This window comes from Alternaria arbusti (genome assembly GCF_024043155.1).
Source record: "Alternaria arbusti strain BMP 1465 chromosome Unknown scaffold_28, whole genome shotgun sequence".
Classification (NCBI taxonomy): domain Eukaryota; kingdom Fungi; phylum Ascomycota; class Dothideomycetes; order Pleosporales; family Pleosporaceae; genus Alternaria; species Alternaria arbusti.
The window spans coordinates 163,665-180,297 of record NW_026249968.1 but is presented as its reverse complement, the minus strand read 5'-3'; the positions used below and the strand labels follow the sequence as shown (position 1 = coordinate 180,297).

Below are 16,633 nucleotides of genomic sequence, written 5' to 3'. Positions count from 1 at the left end.
CCCGACTGCAACCAATTCCTTCCAACACCAGCGGCCACCGACTGCTTACATCCGAAACACATCCAGTATCTCGTGTTATCATCGCTCTTATCGCAAGAAATGAAAGGGTATAGGTATCGCATTCATTGCGAAAGCTGTGATGGCTTGCTGCAGGCTGCCCGCCAGTTGCTACTCTCATCTCATCCTAGGCTCCCCTCACCGGCACTTCCTATGCGCCATCGCAGTACCAAGGCAGGATACCCTCATCGTGCCATGCTTTGTTTTTCGTCGACTCTATCTTCGAATTCGATTAGTGAGCGAAGAGCGCAATTCTCAGCCTCAACATCGTCGCACCGGCGCCCGCCTTCAATCCCTCGGAAGTTGTTTGCCCGCACTCGCGAATGAGGAATGTTGCCACGGCTGAGGACGGTCGCAAGCTAAAGGATGCGGCAGGTTTCATGCAAGCTTTCAGCTACTGGCCAGAACACCAGGTTTCTCTGCTTCAGCTGTAATTTAAGCCGTTGCTGACAAGCCAGCATGTGCAACGTCGGCGGTGTCTGACTTTCCCCGTCCCAATAAGCATCTTACGCCGCTTATCTTTGTGCAACCTCACTCACTTCTCGGCCAACCGATAGCAGCCATCTCAGCCTTAAGCCATCTGTTACACTTCCCTTCTGCAGCTTTACGTTCTGACATTTGCCCATCACACCACCTTCTTGACGAGTCTCACTGCAAACTAGTCTGAGGTTTCCATCAGATGATGACGGCAATCATCAGCAATGCAACTGCCTTACCATAGCAGACCGCTGTAACGTTCGGTAACCGACCAGTAGGATCTGAGACGATGCACATGCCAGAGCCACGCCGATGGCTGAGCTCTGTCTCATGCGGTGATCAAGAGCGGGACCGATGTACTCAGACGATATGTCGCGACCGCTATTTTTGGTTTCCAACAACTGCACTTACTGCGGTATCTGGCTGGCGTTAGCGAGTCGAGGCGTGCAGTTTGTCAAACACCGCTCTGTCCTTCGCCGATGTGCGCAAGGCTGTTCCTTAAGCCCTCGTGGTCATCGAGATAAAGGTCTCCGAATGGCGCCGCTTACGGCTGCATCCGTCTCTAAACTCCTCTCCTAGCGTTTTCGTTCAACATGCTGCATTTCACGCTCTTGCAGCTAGTTCTGGTTTCCGTCGTCTCTTGCTTGAGGTTCGACAAAGCATTTGTTGGGTACAATCTTAATGAGAATGAAGCAGCTATAGAGCCCCTCGACTACTCAGGCGAATGGAAAGACCACACATTCCACCCATCACCAAAGAATTGGCGATTCCCATTCTACACACTGTTTCTGGATAGATTTGTCAACGGCGACCCGACGAATGATGATATCAACGGGACGGTGTACGAAAAAGACTCGCAGAGTAATCAGTTGAGACATGGAGGTGATTTGGCGGGGTTGGTAGATAGCTTGGACTATATCCAAGGACTAGGTATCAAGGTAAGCAAGTCTACTGATCCATGAACTTCGAGCTGAGACGTACAGGGCATCTATATCGCCGGCTCGCCCTTCATCAACAACCCATGGAAGGCAGACTCCTACTCGCCGCTAGACTTGACGCTTCTCGATAAGCATTACGGAGATATAGCAGCATGGCGAGCAGCTGTCGACGCCATCCACAGGCGTGGGATGTATGTGATACTGGACCACACAATGTCGACGTACGTAGCACAAGTGACACCCGATCACCCTAGCTAATCGCGTGTGTAGCATGGGTGACCTTCTTGGCTTCGAGGGTTTCCTCAACGAGACAGCACCGTTTCGTCCGGAAGAACACAAAGTGCAGTGGAAGTCGAGCCGCCAGTATCTAGACTTCTCGTTCGGGAACAATTACAACGGCACATGCGCATACCCCAACTTCTGGAACGAGTCAGGGCAACCGGTGTTGAAGGATTCTGATAAGACGTTTAGCAGGCTTGTCGGGTGCTATGACAGCGAGTTTGATCAGGTATGTTACGCAACTTGATAGCGAGGAGCAGAGTGGTTGTACTAACGATCTACCTCTCGCAGTATGGCGATACGGAAGCGTTCGGTGTATTTCCCGACTGGCAGCGCCAGCTATCCAAGTTCGCATCCGTCCAAGACCGTTTACGAGAATGGGTACCTTCAGTCCGAGAAAAGATCGAACACTTTTCGTGCATCACAATAGCGATGCTGGATATCGATGGCTTCCGATTCGACAAAGCTACACAAGTCACGGTCGAAGCTCAAGCTGAGTTTGGCGACTTCGTCCGACAATGCGCGCGGAAGTATGGGAAGAACAACTTCTTCATGCCCGGCGAGATCACAGGAGGTAACAATTTTGCGTCCATCTACCTTGGGCGCGGAAGGCAACCTGATCAGGTTCCGGACAACATCACGCAAGCCGTTACGCTGACGAACAACTCGGATGACAAGTATTTCCTGCGAGCACATGGCAAACAGGCGTTGGATGGCGCTGCGTTTCATTACAGCACATATCGATCGCTTACCCGCTTTCTTGGATTAGACGGCAATCTGGAAGCAGGATACGATGTTCCCGTCAACTTTGTCAATGCTTGGAATACACTTCTCACCACTAACGACTTCGTCAATGCCGAGAGTGGGGAATTTGATCCGCGACACATGTATGGGGTCACGAACCAGGTGAGCTCTCTCCAGCATCTCTGCACCATTCCTATCATAAGTACTAACATCATCAGGATGTCTTCCGTTGGCCCGCCATCAAGCAAGGCACCGAGAGAATGCTGCTTGGCCTTTTTGTCACAACGATCCACATGCCTGGTATTCCAAAACTTCTCTGGGGCGAGGAACAGGCTTTCTACATACTTGACAGCACTGCTGCCAACTACATCTTCGGTCGACAGCCGATCTCTTCAGCACAAGGGTGGCAAAACCACGGTTGCTACCGCCTCGGCAGCTCGCAATACTACGACATGCCACTCGAAGCGGTACTCGATGGCTGCAACGACGACACCGTTAGCCAAGATCACCGAGATCCTTCGCATCCTGTTCACAACATCATCAAGAATATGTATCACCGCCGTACCCAGTATCCTGTCCTCAACGACGGTTACTTTCTACAATCGCTCTCGAACCAGACTCGCTTGGTACAGCTACCAGGCTCAAATGGAACAAAATCGGAGTTCGGGATGTGGAGTGTCATGAGGAATCAGTATCCGGATGTACAAAACCTGACCGAAGGGACTGGATCATCGCAAATCTGGCTCGTCTACTCCAACGAGGATCGCGATGTCAGCTACAAGTTCGACTGCAAAGACAAGGATAAGGCATTCATATCCGCATTTGACGCTGGAACGACAGTCAAAAACCTGTTCGCTCCGTACGATGAGATCAACCTCGGGAACAGCTCTACCGCCTTAGGCATCGACGGCTCAGAGGAGTTCAACGGTTGCGTCGACGAGCTCGATATGAAGGCGTATGACTTCCGGGCGTATGTGCCAAAGGCCAACTGGCTAGATCCTATTCCCGTCATCACGAAGTTCTCGCCAGGCCATGATGCCCAAATCGAGTCGACGAAAGGGGCGGGAGACAGGGATTCACTTGACATTGAGTTGCAATTCTCCGAAGCGATGGATTGCGATGGGATTACCAAGGACCTCGTCATTACATCTGATACCGAGAATGACTTCTCTGCAACAGTTGACGAAGACACTGTCGACTGTGCTGATATCTCGTCGCTAGTATCGAATCTTGTCGGTGGCTCCATCTCCAAATGGAGCTGGAAAGCGACTCTGAAGGATGTCTCTCACGGCATTCACACTGTCACCGTCAAGAACGCCACTACCAAGGATGGAGAGCGCTTTACGAATGCCAACGATCGCTTCATGATCCGGATCGGAGCTAAGAACAACCCCATGGCCTTCCCTCGTATCGCAAACTACACTACCGGCACACTCAAGAAGGACGCCAAGGGCTTACACGTGTCGCACGTCGCCCCAGGCGCTAACAAATGGCGATATTCTACGAACTGGGGATCAACCTGGAGCCAATGGGAAGACTATAAAGGCGGTAGCAGCGACCTCCAAACACAACCTTGGTCCGGTACCAATCGTCAAAGATGGGAGGGCGAGCACGTCATTCTTCAATACTGGAACCGCGTGACTGGAAGTAGCGATCACATCCAGCACACGGACACGAACTACAAGGGCCAACCAAGACGCTTTCCCCATCTCTTTGCTCACGGGCCGTACAACCAATTTGGATTCGATGCTGGTATCGACAGCTCATTCGACCTTGGCAAAGACGGGAAGTGGAAGCTACACATCATGACCGAATGGCCTTCGGTGGCCCAAGTCAACGTCTGGGGCATGAATCCTGGCGGTAAACCCGACGCGGGCTTCGTCTTTGGCGACGTTGACAACGATGGTGTTCTGGACCGACTGCCCCCGGACTCTCTCGCGAAGAACGTGCTGAACATGTCTGTCCTGCCACCTCGCCCATACCTAGCGTATCGCGTTGAGATCGACGATGCGACCCTGGCATACAAGCTTGTCTACACAGGCAATCGCTTCATACAACTAATCATGTTCGCTCTTCTCTGGTCTCTACCCGTGTTGACAGCTGCAGTCAGTATCTGGATCTACAAGGGGGCCTTCTACGGCGTCAAGTTCAACCAGACGGGCGTGAGTGCGCAGGGTCTCGCTTTCTTCGCATCTCTGGCCTTTTGGCGTCGTGGTCATAAGTTCGAAAGTATCCAGTCTGATGATGTCGTCGAGCTGAAACGATCTACTCCGCGTCTAGGCTTTCCAAAGTCACGAGACTCGTCTCCTATGCCGGCTGCGGCTATCGGTAAGTTTGGCGCCAGTAAGAAAAGGCCAATGATTCTCATTGCCACCATGGAATACGATATCGAGGACTGGGCTATCAAGATCAAGATCGGTGGATTGGGTGTCATGGCACAGCTCATGGGGAAAAATCTGCCTCATCAAGACCTGATCTGGGTCGTTCCTTGCGTCGGTGGGGTGGACTATCCTATCGATGAACCAGCGGAGCCCATGACGGTGACCATTCTCGATACTGAGTACGAGATCCAGGTCCAGTATCACAAGCTCAACAACATCACATACGTGTTGTTAGATGCGCCAATCTTTCGACAGCAGACCAAGACCGAGCCCTATCCACCCCGTATGGATGATCTGGACTCGGCTGTGTATTACAGCGCTTGGAACGCCTGCATCGCTCTGACCATCGAGAGGTTTCCTATCGATCTGTACCACATCAACGATTACCATGGCGCTGCAGCACCGTTGTATTTGCTCTCCAAGGGACGAACGATACCTTGTGCGCTCTCCCTACATAACGCAGAGTTCCAGGGATTGTGGCCCATGCGCACACCAAAGGAGCGCGACGAAGTCTGCCGCGTATACAATCTCGAGCCTTCAGTCGTCGAAAAGTACGTCCAATTCGGCGAAGTCTTCAACCTTTTGCACGCTGGCGCAAGCTACCTCCGCATCCATCAACGTGGTTTTGGCGCCGTCGGTGTCTCAAACAAGTATGGCAAACGTTCCTACGCTCGCTACCCTATCTTCTGGGGTCTGAAGGAAGTTGGCAGACTACCGAATCCTGATCCGAGTGACACCGCTCCTTGGGAACCGGAGAAGGAGAACGAGAATATCGTTGTTGATCCGGCGTACGAAGCTAGTCGTGGGGATTTGAGGATTCAGGCTCAGCAGTGGGCTGGTTTGGAGGAGGATCCTAAGGCTGAGCTTTTCGTGTTTGTTGGGCGGTGGAGTAACCAGAAGGGTGTCGATCTTATCGCCGATGTCTTCCCTGCCGTTCTCGAGAAGCACTCCAATGTGCAGCTCATCTGCATAGGTCCCGTCATCGACCTCTACGGAAAGTTCGCAGCTCTCAAGCTCGGAAAGATGATGGAGAAGTACCCCAGGCGCGTGTTCTCCAAACCCGAGTTCACTGCACTTCCGCCTTTCATCTTCACGGGCGCTGAGTTCGCCCTGATCCCTTCCCGCGATGAGCCCTTCGGTCTAGTCGCTGTCGAGTTCGGTAGGAAAGGAGCGCTTGGTGTGGGTGCTCGCGTCGGCGGTCTTGGCCAGATGCCTGGATGGTGGTTTACGGTCGAATCAACAACCACCAAACACATGCTGCACCAGTTCAAGTCTGCCATCGAAGACGCCCTGGAGTCCAAGACCGAGACAAGGGCGATCATGAGAGCAAGATCCGCAAAACAACGCTTTCCGGTCGCAAAGTGGGTGGAGGATCTCAACACCCTCCAGCAGACTGCTATCAAGATCCACAACGAGAAGAAAGACTCGGCATCCAAGGGCATCTTCCGTCCACGATCACGGGCTGCGGCTTCGCAGACCTCGCTGCAGTTCCCTGATGAAAGCTTCTTTCCTCCTCAGTCTCGCGCTGTCAGTACTGACAGGCTATCGAATTACGAAGAAACGCCTGTTGAGAACGACACCGAAGTGCATGACCCTGAAAACTACTCCACAACACTTCGTCGCGGTCTCTCGCTCGGTGTCCGTTCTGGACCGGGGCACGAAACAAGGATGAATCCCTCTGGTGATGCCATCACACAGGTGCACAAGCGGCGCTCGCCGTCAAGAACACCAGACATCCATGAGTATGACCCAGAAGGCGCGATAACGTCGAGCCAGGGGTCTCTGCACGACCAGGAAATGTTCATCAGCCGCGAGCAAGCAGAAGCTGACTACCGTGAGTCTGAGCGCCGGCTCGCCGTAGCAGCTCTCGAAGGCAACACTGCCGGTGCGTACGGACTAGATTCGCCGCCTATCGACACAAGTTTTCGGGGACGCGGCAGATCTCGTAGCCCACTGGCAGACGACGAGACCGACGACATGCTGATAAGATCGCCACCCACAAGTGGCCTCCTCGATCCAAGTAGCCTCCCCATGCGCGTGCGGTCATCGCACCACCGACGCAACCGATCATCTGCTCTCGACCTAAGCACCATCAAGAACGCCAGCACAACAGATTTCAGCCTGCAAAAGGTCGATCCGACATTCGAAGACAAGACCGGCGTATACTACACCAAATTCGAATCCATGCTCAGCAGCCTCAGCGGCAAGACATCCGAAAACGACCTCTGTGTCGAGCAATTCCTCGTCGACAGTGAGAAGGAATGGTTCAAGCGGATGCGCGCAGAGAGACTGGGTCGCGGCGATCGCGCACGTTCTCAAGACAGCCGAGCGGGTCTGGGTATCAGTCCGCGTCCTGCGTGGCCCCGCGAGAGTCTGCACAGCAACGGCAGCCGGAGTTCTGGTTACTCGCACTACCAGTCTCCGTCCATGCAAGAAAGCGAGAATGACAGCGAAGAAGCTTCTCCACGGCCCTCAGGCGAAGTGGACGAATTCCTTCTCGGTGCAAACTACCAGCGCCCGTCGTTGCTGAAGCGCTGGCTGCAAACGCGAATCGGCGATTGGCCCATATACTCTATTCTCCTGGCCCTTGGGCAGATTATGGCGGCGAACTCGTATCAGATTACTCTTCTGACTGGGCCTCAGGGCCAGGGTCCGGAGAAACTGTATGTTGTGGGTGCGATCTTCATCGTTATGTCGTGTGTCTGGTGGGTCATGTTTCGCACGCTGCCATCGAAGTTTGTTCTCTCCGCGCCTTTCGCAGTGTATGGATCTGCTTTCTTGTTCGTGGGTGTTGCGCCGTTCGCGGAGTTTGGAGTGGCGAGAGACTGGGTGCAGAATGTTGCGACTGGGCTGTATGTTTCTGCTTCGGCTAGTGGCTCGATATTTTTCGCGCTGAATTTTGGTGATGAAGGTAAGCTCGCTCTTCTCTTCCGATCTTTCTTGTTCGTACTGACCCATTCAGGTGGCGCGCCCATCAAATCCTGGATCTTCCGAGCGTGCATGATCCAGGGAACACAACAACTATACATCACAGCACTCTTCTACTGGGGAAGCACGCTCGCGAATTCCGACGCAAGCAATGCGCTTACCTCTTCGCCCAAGGCCGCGATGATCACGCTTCCAATAGCCGGTTTGATGTTCACCATCGGAGCTCTCCTCATCACGTCTCTGCCATCATACTACCACCAGTCCCCAGGCAAGATCCCCTCCTTCTACAAAACACTCCTCCGCAGAAAGCTCGTAGGCTGGTTCTTCGTCATGATCATCCTGCAAAACTATTTCCTGAGCACACCCTACGGACGCAGCTGGGCGTACCTCTGGTCTTCCCACGCAGCACCTCAATGGGCAGTCGGCCTCCTCGTCCTCGCTTTTTTCGTTGTAATCTGGGCAGCCTTCCTCTTCCTCTTCGCCAAGCTGAGCGGTAGCCACTCCTGGTTCCTACCCATCTTCGCCATCGGCCTCGGCGCACCCCGCTGGGCCCAAATGCTCTGGGGCGTCTCCGGCATCGGCAACTGGGTCCCCTGGATGCCGGGCGGTCCCGTCGCCGGTGCGCTCGCGGGTCGCAGTCTGTGGCTCTGGCTTGGTCTGCTCGACGCTATTCAGGGCGTTGGGTTTGGTATGATGCTCCTGCAGACTCTCACTCGCATCCACATCGCGGTGTCACTTGTCCTAGCCCAGATTCTCGGTACGGTCGTTACGATGCTGGCGAAGGCTACCGCGCCCAATGCGAATGGGCCTGGAGATGTGTTTCCGGATTTCTCGGCGGGAGTGGTGGCAGGGTTGAGTAAGCCGTGGTTCTGGATTGGGTTGGCGGCGCAGTTGGTGGTTCCGTTGGGGTTCTTTAAGTTTTTTAGGAAGGAGCAGTTGAGTAAGCCGTAGGCGCGTTAGTGTAGTCGTTAGTCTAGTAATGGAAGGCTCTTTGGGTTTCAACTATCAGCGAGGCAGTCAGAGTGCAGCGTCAACTGGAGCATGCAGGGTCTGTAGGATACGGAGCAGCATGGTGATCCGTTGTCTAGTCCCGGAAGTGCGCTTAGTAGGTCTACTGCCACGTAGTGTTCGAAGCCACACGACTTGTATGTAACCCATCGCCTTGATCTACAGTGTATAATGCGCGTGCGCATGTCTCATGCTTCGGGGACGGGGTAGGGAGGCTGTGGCAGCCTGCAAGTTCGCAATCGAAGCGCTTCGATCAGGTCTTCTGAGGCGGTTGCATGTCGCTTCCGGATGCGCGGTGTGCGCCTGAGCGGACGGGCTACAGTGTATCGGGTTGCGCATTAGGGACTCGATCCCGGCTGGGATAGACGCAGTAGTAGTAGGTAGTATCGGGCTGCGCCAACGCATGCGCTGCAGACATATCTGTGCGACGAGAAAAGATAGAGTGCGCTTTTGGTTCAGACTGCGGTCTGGTCCTGGATTGGGCTTGGTTTTTGACACTGTACTTTGGTAGCTGTGCGACGAGGTATCTTTCAAGATCTCTCGAATAGGTAATCAATATGTGTATGCAGTAGTAGCGAGGACATCGGCTACTGTGAGGTGGTAGTGGTGTTGCATTGCTTGTGGGGTCTGCGTGGCATTGCAGTTGCACACGCGACGGGCACGCGAGGCAGGGCAATTGGCGGCTTGGCATTGGGTCAGAGTCACGTGCAGGGTTGATTACAATAACCTTTCGAGGTTTGATGCAGTCAGCACCTTGCCATGGTCCTCATGAAAAGTCAAAGGTTGTATATTAATGGGGCAGTAACTTGTTATTGAGTTCGCCGTCTGACATGTTGGAGCCGACTTCTTCGGTAGTCGGGTGCCAGCTATGTATGTAGCTAGGTACCGAACGGCATGCAGTCCTGGGGCGACGAGCGACCCTTCAGTAGCAACAAGCTTCATGACTGATGTGTGTCCACGCAAAAGTGCCGCCGGATTGCGTTCGAGACACTGTCTTCTGCGCAGCTTCCAAAGATCCGATCGTATCCACGGGCCTGGACTCCCGTGAAAAACGGGAAGCCGGCTGAGCCGAAGCGGTACCCTCGTTTCACCCTCGACATAGCTTCTCGACTTTCAGCTAGACTGTGGCGATGCGGCGAGTGCAACTACCTCGTATCTCAAGATTTGTTCGTATGCTCACGTAGCAGGAACCAGGCCTGTTGCTTCCTTTTTCGGGCGCGAAGGTTCTAAAATGACGTAAGTACGCATCGGTGCTAGTAAGCGCTACTCAAGCAGTCAATACTCTCTACCCAAGCCTCTCCTTTTCTTCATTGACGATGTCTCAATCACGACCAAACCGATCGTGCTCGCCTCTTCGCCATGACGCTTCAACGCATCATCGTTGCTCCCGCTGCCAAATCTGAAACCGGCGCCTCGGCCTACAAGAAGAACTCGTTATTTATGGAGATGCAGCGTCTGTGCGGACTTCGGGGCCCACGCCAAACTCAATGAACACGAGTTCCTACCCTAGATGCATGCTAATAGCGCAGGTACCGGCGATCATGGTGCCGTAGTCACTTGTTGGTGCCCTGCTAGAACAACCCTAAGTGGATAGGTTGACGAATTTCTCCCAGATTTCGCCCTGATGAAGTTTGCGTCCTTAGACCAGCATGGCTAGCAATTTGGGTATTCGGGCTCGGATAAGGCGATTTCTCCCGTGCTTCTAGTCGGTTTCTCGATTTGGGATCTTGACCAAAAGGTCGGGTTCTGCACTTTTCTGTTCTTCGTTACGTTCTTCTGCGGATTTTACCCCTCTCTTTCCAAGGGAAGCATCAAGTATGCGTCCATTCTTTCTTCTGCCGTTGTTTGCTATACTGCAGATATGTCAGGCGTTCAGCTCGCCGGATATTTACAAGCTCACGCAGCCTGGGGGTGCGAGTCCAGATTTGGGTGAAGATAGCCAGCCAGCCACTGTACCATCGCAATCAAGGTAAGAAGATCAAACGCATGGTATAGTGTCTCTTTACTAACTTGACATTGATAGACATGCAGCTGGACCGGACTCTGGGCTGAACATCTTCCTACCGAGCTATAAAGCAGACCCCAATTGGTAAATCCCGTCCCACCAGACACGTGCATATACAATAATTAACATCAATTCAGGCTTCCACTGACACTATCTCTCAAAACAGTCGGTTTACAAGTCAAGGTCATCCAGTCGCTCAATATCTCGTCACAATGCCGGAATCTACTTATCTACACCTCTCCCAGCGTGAGCTACAGCCCGAGCTCTGCGGATGTCACGACCTTGACCTCCTTCGTGGCGAAGGGTGGAAAGCTGATCTTCATGAACCAAGTACCCACCGCTCTCCAGGCTCTTGCTGGTGTTTCTGCGTCCATCGTAGACACGAGCGGTGACAGATCCGTCCTGCAGTTGACGAACACTGAGACACCGGTCCAAGCTCTTGAAGGATTCGACTTTACCGAGTACTACGACGTCAACATGCCATTCTTCGAGAACTACACCGAGACTGGTCTGATCAATGTTGGCTATACACCTATCAACGGCTCTCAAACGATCGGCAAATATCTCGTCCGTAACGATGGTGTCGATAGCGCAGATACATCCGCTACAAGCGCAGCGATCGTCAAGCACCAGCCGTCAGGTGCCAGTGGGTACGTATACAGCTTCGGTATGGACCTTGGATACTTGTACATCCAGGCTCAAGCCGAAGCCGGTGGATATTCGCCATGGTACGATGGACACTACTACCCCGGATATGACATTGGAACCCGCGTCATCAAGAACATTGTCACCACCAGTCCTCATTTCGTGAGCCTCTGGTCTGTTCCCTACAACAAGGGACTTGCCTTCACCACTACCTGGGACATCGACACGTACGTCTCGTACCCACACGGTCAGGGTATTGCGGCTGCTGCACAAGACCGAGGTGCCGCGGGTAACTTGAACCTTCATACCAAATACATCACCGATGCCTACGAGACGGCATACTTCCAGTATGGCGTCCCCTACATCTACCAGATCAGTGGTTTCCGAACGGCTCCAGATGGAAACCCATTCATCGACTTTGGTAGCCACACTGTCAGTCACTCGCCCAATGCCGCGGGCTTCGACTACGGCACGCTTCAGGAACGGTTCATCGAAGGAACTGATGCCGGTTATTACCCGGTTATCCACCAGTGCGGACCCAATGCTGACGGTACACCCACCAATGGAGAGGTCTGCACCAAGGGAGGTACCAGTGGACTCTCTTTCTACACATCAGGTGCTTCCGCATCTGGAGAGGTGCGTGTGAGTGCTTGGTTGATCCGACACATACTTCACGATGAGTTCAAGACTGGCTACAACATGACCACCTATCGTCCGGGTAATCTTGCGTGGAGCAAGTATCAGGCCACGCATTGCGTCGCCAACGGCATCATTGGTGGCTCTTCATGCGCAGGCAATTCGCACCTGACCCACCTTCCTTTCCAGGTTACACACAACCGCGAGTCGTTTCAGGAGCTTCCTTACTACGAGTTTCCGCTCCAGTGGTCTGATGGTGACGGCAACATGAGTAGTGCCGACTTTCCAGGCTCAGACTTTGCGAATCAGATCAAGTACATTGAGAAGATGGCACGGTATGGCGGACACTACAACATCTTGATCCATCCTTCAGACGCCCTGTTCGATAAGATCCAGATTCAGCGCGCGCTCCATGATAGGGTACGTCCTTATGCAGTCTTCTTCAACCAGACAGGGATGGCAAACTGGTGGACCAACCGGGATCGCGCGATTGTAGACATCACAGCAGCGGACAACTCATCTGCGGTGATGACAGTCCGCTTGGACGGCCGCACCGAGGGACTCACCCTGCAGGTCCCACGAAACTACGCTATACAGTCTGCCTCAGGCTCTCTCTCGGTCTGCCAGCAACCCTCCTACGACAAGACCACGAACGCGGTCGTACTGCGAAACACGGCGAAGGGACTTTACACCCTCAACTTCGCTGTCGGGGCCAGCAACGCAACCGCCTCTACATGCCCTGACTTCACGCCAAAGCCGATTGGAGATACAGAGTGCATAGCATGGGACGTGATGATTGACGACTTCCTCGAACTCTACTTTGGCAGCAACAACGTCAATCTACTCCTCTTGCAGACGGCTGCGACTGGACTTTCGTCAAACAACGTCGATGGTACCTTGCAGCTCACTGCGACCACTAACAGCGGCGTCAACTCGTACTACACGGAGATCTCACGTTTCTGTTTCGACGCCACCGTCTACACCCATTTGTACTTCGACATGGTCGCTCCTCTAGGAAGCACTTTCTACGTGCAGCTCGTTTCGTACGACACTGGATGCAACTTCGAGCAGCCAAGTGCAACATACTTGGACGTTACCAGATACGCCCCTGCCGATGGCTCGAACCATACTGTCACCATACCACTAGCCGACTTCAAGGGACAAGAGATGAAGCACGTCCGCGGAATACGCATCGGAAACATCTCGCCAGCACAGACACCCATCTACATCGACAATCTCAAGATCCAGAAGCGATGTGTAACAGCACCAGGAGAGGACCGTACCCCAGGCCTTGCCATCGAGTCATTCCAGAATGTTGATCGGTGGATCACTGGTATCAACAACATCTTTGGCCAGACCGACTACAACAATTCGATGACGTTCGCGAAGCTTTCCGAGCTAGGCAGAATGCAGTTGCTGCCCTCGAGCGCAGACTCGTTCTTCTACACTGATACCATGGTCGATGGAGCTACCTTGAATGCTACTGCTTACACTGGTGTCTCTTTGAACGCGCGCGGTCCACCTGGCGGCTCTTTCGATGTGGTATTGAGCTCAGGCGATGGCAAGACTACCACTGTCAACACCAGGTCTTACGCCACCTTAGGCCAGGATAACTTCTCCAACATCACTATTCCCCTCACGGCATTCTCGGGTATCAACACCGACTCCGTCAGTCGCATTACGCTACGCAACTTTACGCCCAACGGTGGTTCATCCGCCAGCAACTTCACGATGCGATGGATTTCGCTCCTTGGCGGACCTTCCACGATTGGCGCCGGCCCACGCTGCCCAGCTCCGACTGGCTTTGTCGTGTTGAACTTCTGCGATCCGAACGAGTTCAAGACGCAGACCAACGCTTTGGGTGCGGCTATCTCCGACGACCGAACGATGCAATCGTACAAGCAGACTAGCCGCGGATACGTCGACCTCGTACCCAAAGACGCGACATCTTACTTCTACTCGCTGCTCGCCAAGCCTTCCGAATGCAGAGCCGTGAACAGCTCTTACGACGCGATTATCCTCACTGTCTCAGGCCCGCAAGATGCGACCGCGAACATCGGCTTCAGATACGGCACTGATGGTTGCGGCACAAACGTAGTCACGTCTTACGTTCCGATCACCTTCAACGCCGCATCGACACAGCTCACGATCCCATTCTCGCGTTTCCCAGCTACTTTCAATCAAGAATACCTCCAGTCTTTCGTCATGACCAGCTTCAACTCGCCTGGCTCGACCTATCGCATCCACTCCCTGGTCTTCACAGGACCGGCGAATAGCCCCGGTTGCGCGCTGTGCTCGGGTACTATTCTGAACACTTGCACATTCGTGCCCGAAGTCCCGCGAGTCAACCGACTCCTCGGCCAAATGACCGATGAAGGTTCTCTCGCTTCATACTCTGTTGACGGCGACGGCTCTCTCGTCTTGGGTTCTACAAGCGGCTCATACTGGTACTCTCAATTCGACAACAGCGGATGCTACAACGCGAACACACTAAACGCAACGGGCCTCCAACTCTCCGTCGCCGCTCCTGCAGGCACCACATTCCGGGTCACGATGCGCTGGAAGACAGACGAGGAGTGCACCACACTCTCGCCCCCCTCCTCCGTCCCCATCACCTCCTTCGTCACATTCACGAGCGCCGACGCGTACCAAGTCGCACAGATCCCCTTTGCCGACTTCTCCGGCATGAACACCAGCAGACTCGACAGCGTCGCACTCTCAGCGTTCAACCCCTCCGACGTCGACGTCAAGGTCGGCTGCATCAGCTTGATCAACGTCGCAGCCACGCCTTCACTTCAAACATGCAACTGCCCCGACGACGCATGGCTGAACTACTGCACGCCTGGCGTCGCAAACCGCAATAACCACGGCTACGTCCAAAGCGACGACGGCACCATGGAAGTCGCACCAGTCGTCACCGACGGCGCTCTGGTTCTCCAACCCAGCGTATCAGGCTCATACTGGTACTCGCTGCAAAACTGCGCCGACGTCTCAACATCCCAGTACCTCGTTCTCAACGTCACAGCCAGTGCGGGCGCGAGTTTCAACGTGCAGTTGCAGAGTGGCGGGTTTGGCTGTGATGGCCAAACGGCGATACAGCGTCTCAGTGTGGCGACGGCTGCGTATGGCAGTATGAATGGGAGTCCGGTGGTGCTGAGGATCCCGCTGAGTGATTACACGAAGATGAATAATGGCGCTTTCTCGTTGAGCAAGATTGATGCTGTTGCGTTGGAGGGGTTTAGTGCGGAGACGTCGAGGTATTTGATTCATTGTGCGTACTTTAGTGGTGGGGGTGCGAATGGGACGGTGGTGGGGAATGGTACTGCGACGTAAAGTAGTCGCGGATAGAGATTAATCGTATTGTTTACTTCATCGCGTCGTTGTATTGCTGGTGATTGGCGAGCCTACCTATGAAGCAACGTGAGTTGTGCCAGCTCACACGTACCAACTAGTTTGCTGTCGCGCAATTATGTACAGCAGGAACACCTTCGCCCTTGCTTACGTGCCAGGTAGTTGAAGCTGCACACGCTTCGTAACAGCCTCGAAGATCCGCGACGTATGGCTACAATCGCATGGTGCCGTTGCTACTTGGCACGAAGTTTACGTCTCAACCAATTCACCCTCACATGCTTCCAATTCTCTCCGAAAACAAAAGAGTGCGCCTTTGACTCGGGCTATTCCCTCCGCCCATTTCCACACTATTTGGAGTGTTGGTCAAGATTCTAGGTAACCGTGGCTTCCTTCTAAACAACCCACTTAGCCAGGTCGAAATTTTGTGCAATTCTCCTCGAGTTGGCGGCCGGGCGATCAAGAAGACGACAGCAGTAACGGGGATTGCGACGGCAAAATATACCCAGAAGTGTTCGCTTCCTGGTACGTTCTCAGAATTCATGCTGAACAAGCTCGAAACGAAGCTTAGCGGGACGAAGACCAGGGCAAGAATAGTCAAGCGACTGATGTTTGCAGTTTCAGCAAAGGACTGTCGCGCGTCGATTATCTGGACCAAAGACGTTACTACTGGCAACATGTTCTCTAGTCTGCGTCCGGCGTTCTCGATATCGTCGCTGATAGCTTTATAATCCTCAAGAACATCGACGACTGAAGCAGTGTGGTCCAATGTTGACGACGCGTGTGGGCTGAGGTGGCGAATGACGACTTGGACCTTTTTCAGCGACATCATGGTCCGTCTACGCCACCCTTGAAGCTCCCGAATGTCCATGTTGAATTTGTTGAGGTCTAGCTGGCTACTCTCATACTCGTACAGCTTGATGCAACGCTGCATTACTGCGATATATTTCACCCATTCGGCTGCAACAATCCGCAAGGGATAGTACGCAAGACTTTGAATTGAGGGATCGGCTGCCTCGAAACAAACGGGTAGTTCGGTTTTCCAGTAATGGACCAAATCATCCATCATACTGAGGCGGGTATTGTTCTTCTGCTGATCCAAGGCTTCTGAGAATTTCGGAAGCTCCATGAAGTTCTCATACGTACCCAAATAAGGTTGCAGACTCAGGTGGACCTTGTGCTCAGAT

The 16,633-nt window shown here is 53.5% G+C and overlaps 2 protein-coding genes across 2 annotated transcripts; both read left to right on the top strand.

Annotated features, from left to right (window-relative positions):
* Window positions 1-1,127: 1,127 nt before the first annotated feature.
* J4E86_011010 (uncharacterized protein) lies at window positions 1,128-8,755 on the top strand (the record flags this gene model as incomplete). The annotated part of the gene is made up of 5 exons (XM_051451504.1): window positions 1,128-1,472; window positions 1,518-1,693; window positions 1,743-1,980; window positions 2,043-2,657; window positions 2,714-8,755. 5 exons carry the CDS (start codon window positions 1,128-1,130, stop codon window positions 8,753-8,755), a joined length of 7,416 nt encoding a protein of 2,471 aa, XP_051297373.1.
* A 1,874-nt stretch (window positions 8,756-10,629) lies between these two features.
* On the top strand, window positions 10,630-15,431 carry J4E86_011009 (uncharacterized protein; the record flags this gene model as incomplete). The annotated part of the gene is made up of 3 exons (XM_051451503.1): window positions 10,630-10,781; window positions 10,836-10,901; window positions 10,955-15,431. 3 exons carry the CDS (start codon window positions 10,630-10,632, stop codon window positions 15,429-15,431), a joined length of 4,695 nt encoding a protein of 1,564 aa, XP_051297372.1.
* Window positions 15,432-16,633: the final 1,202 nt, after the last annotated feature.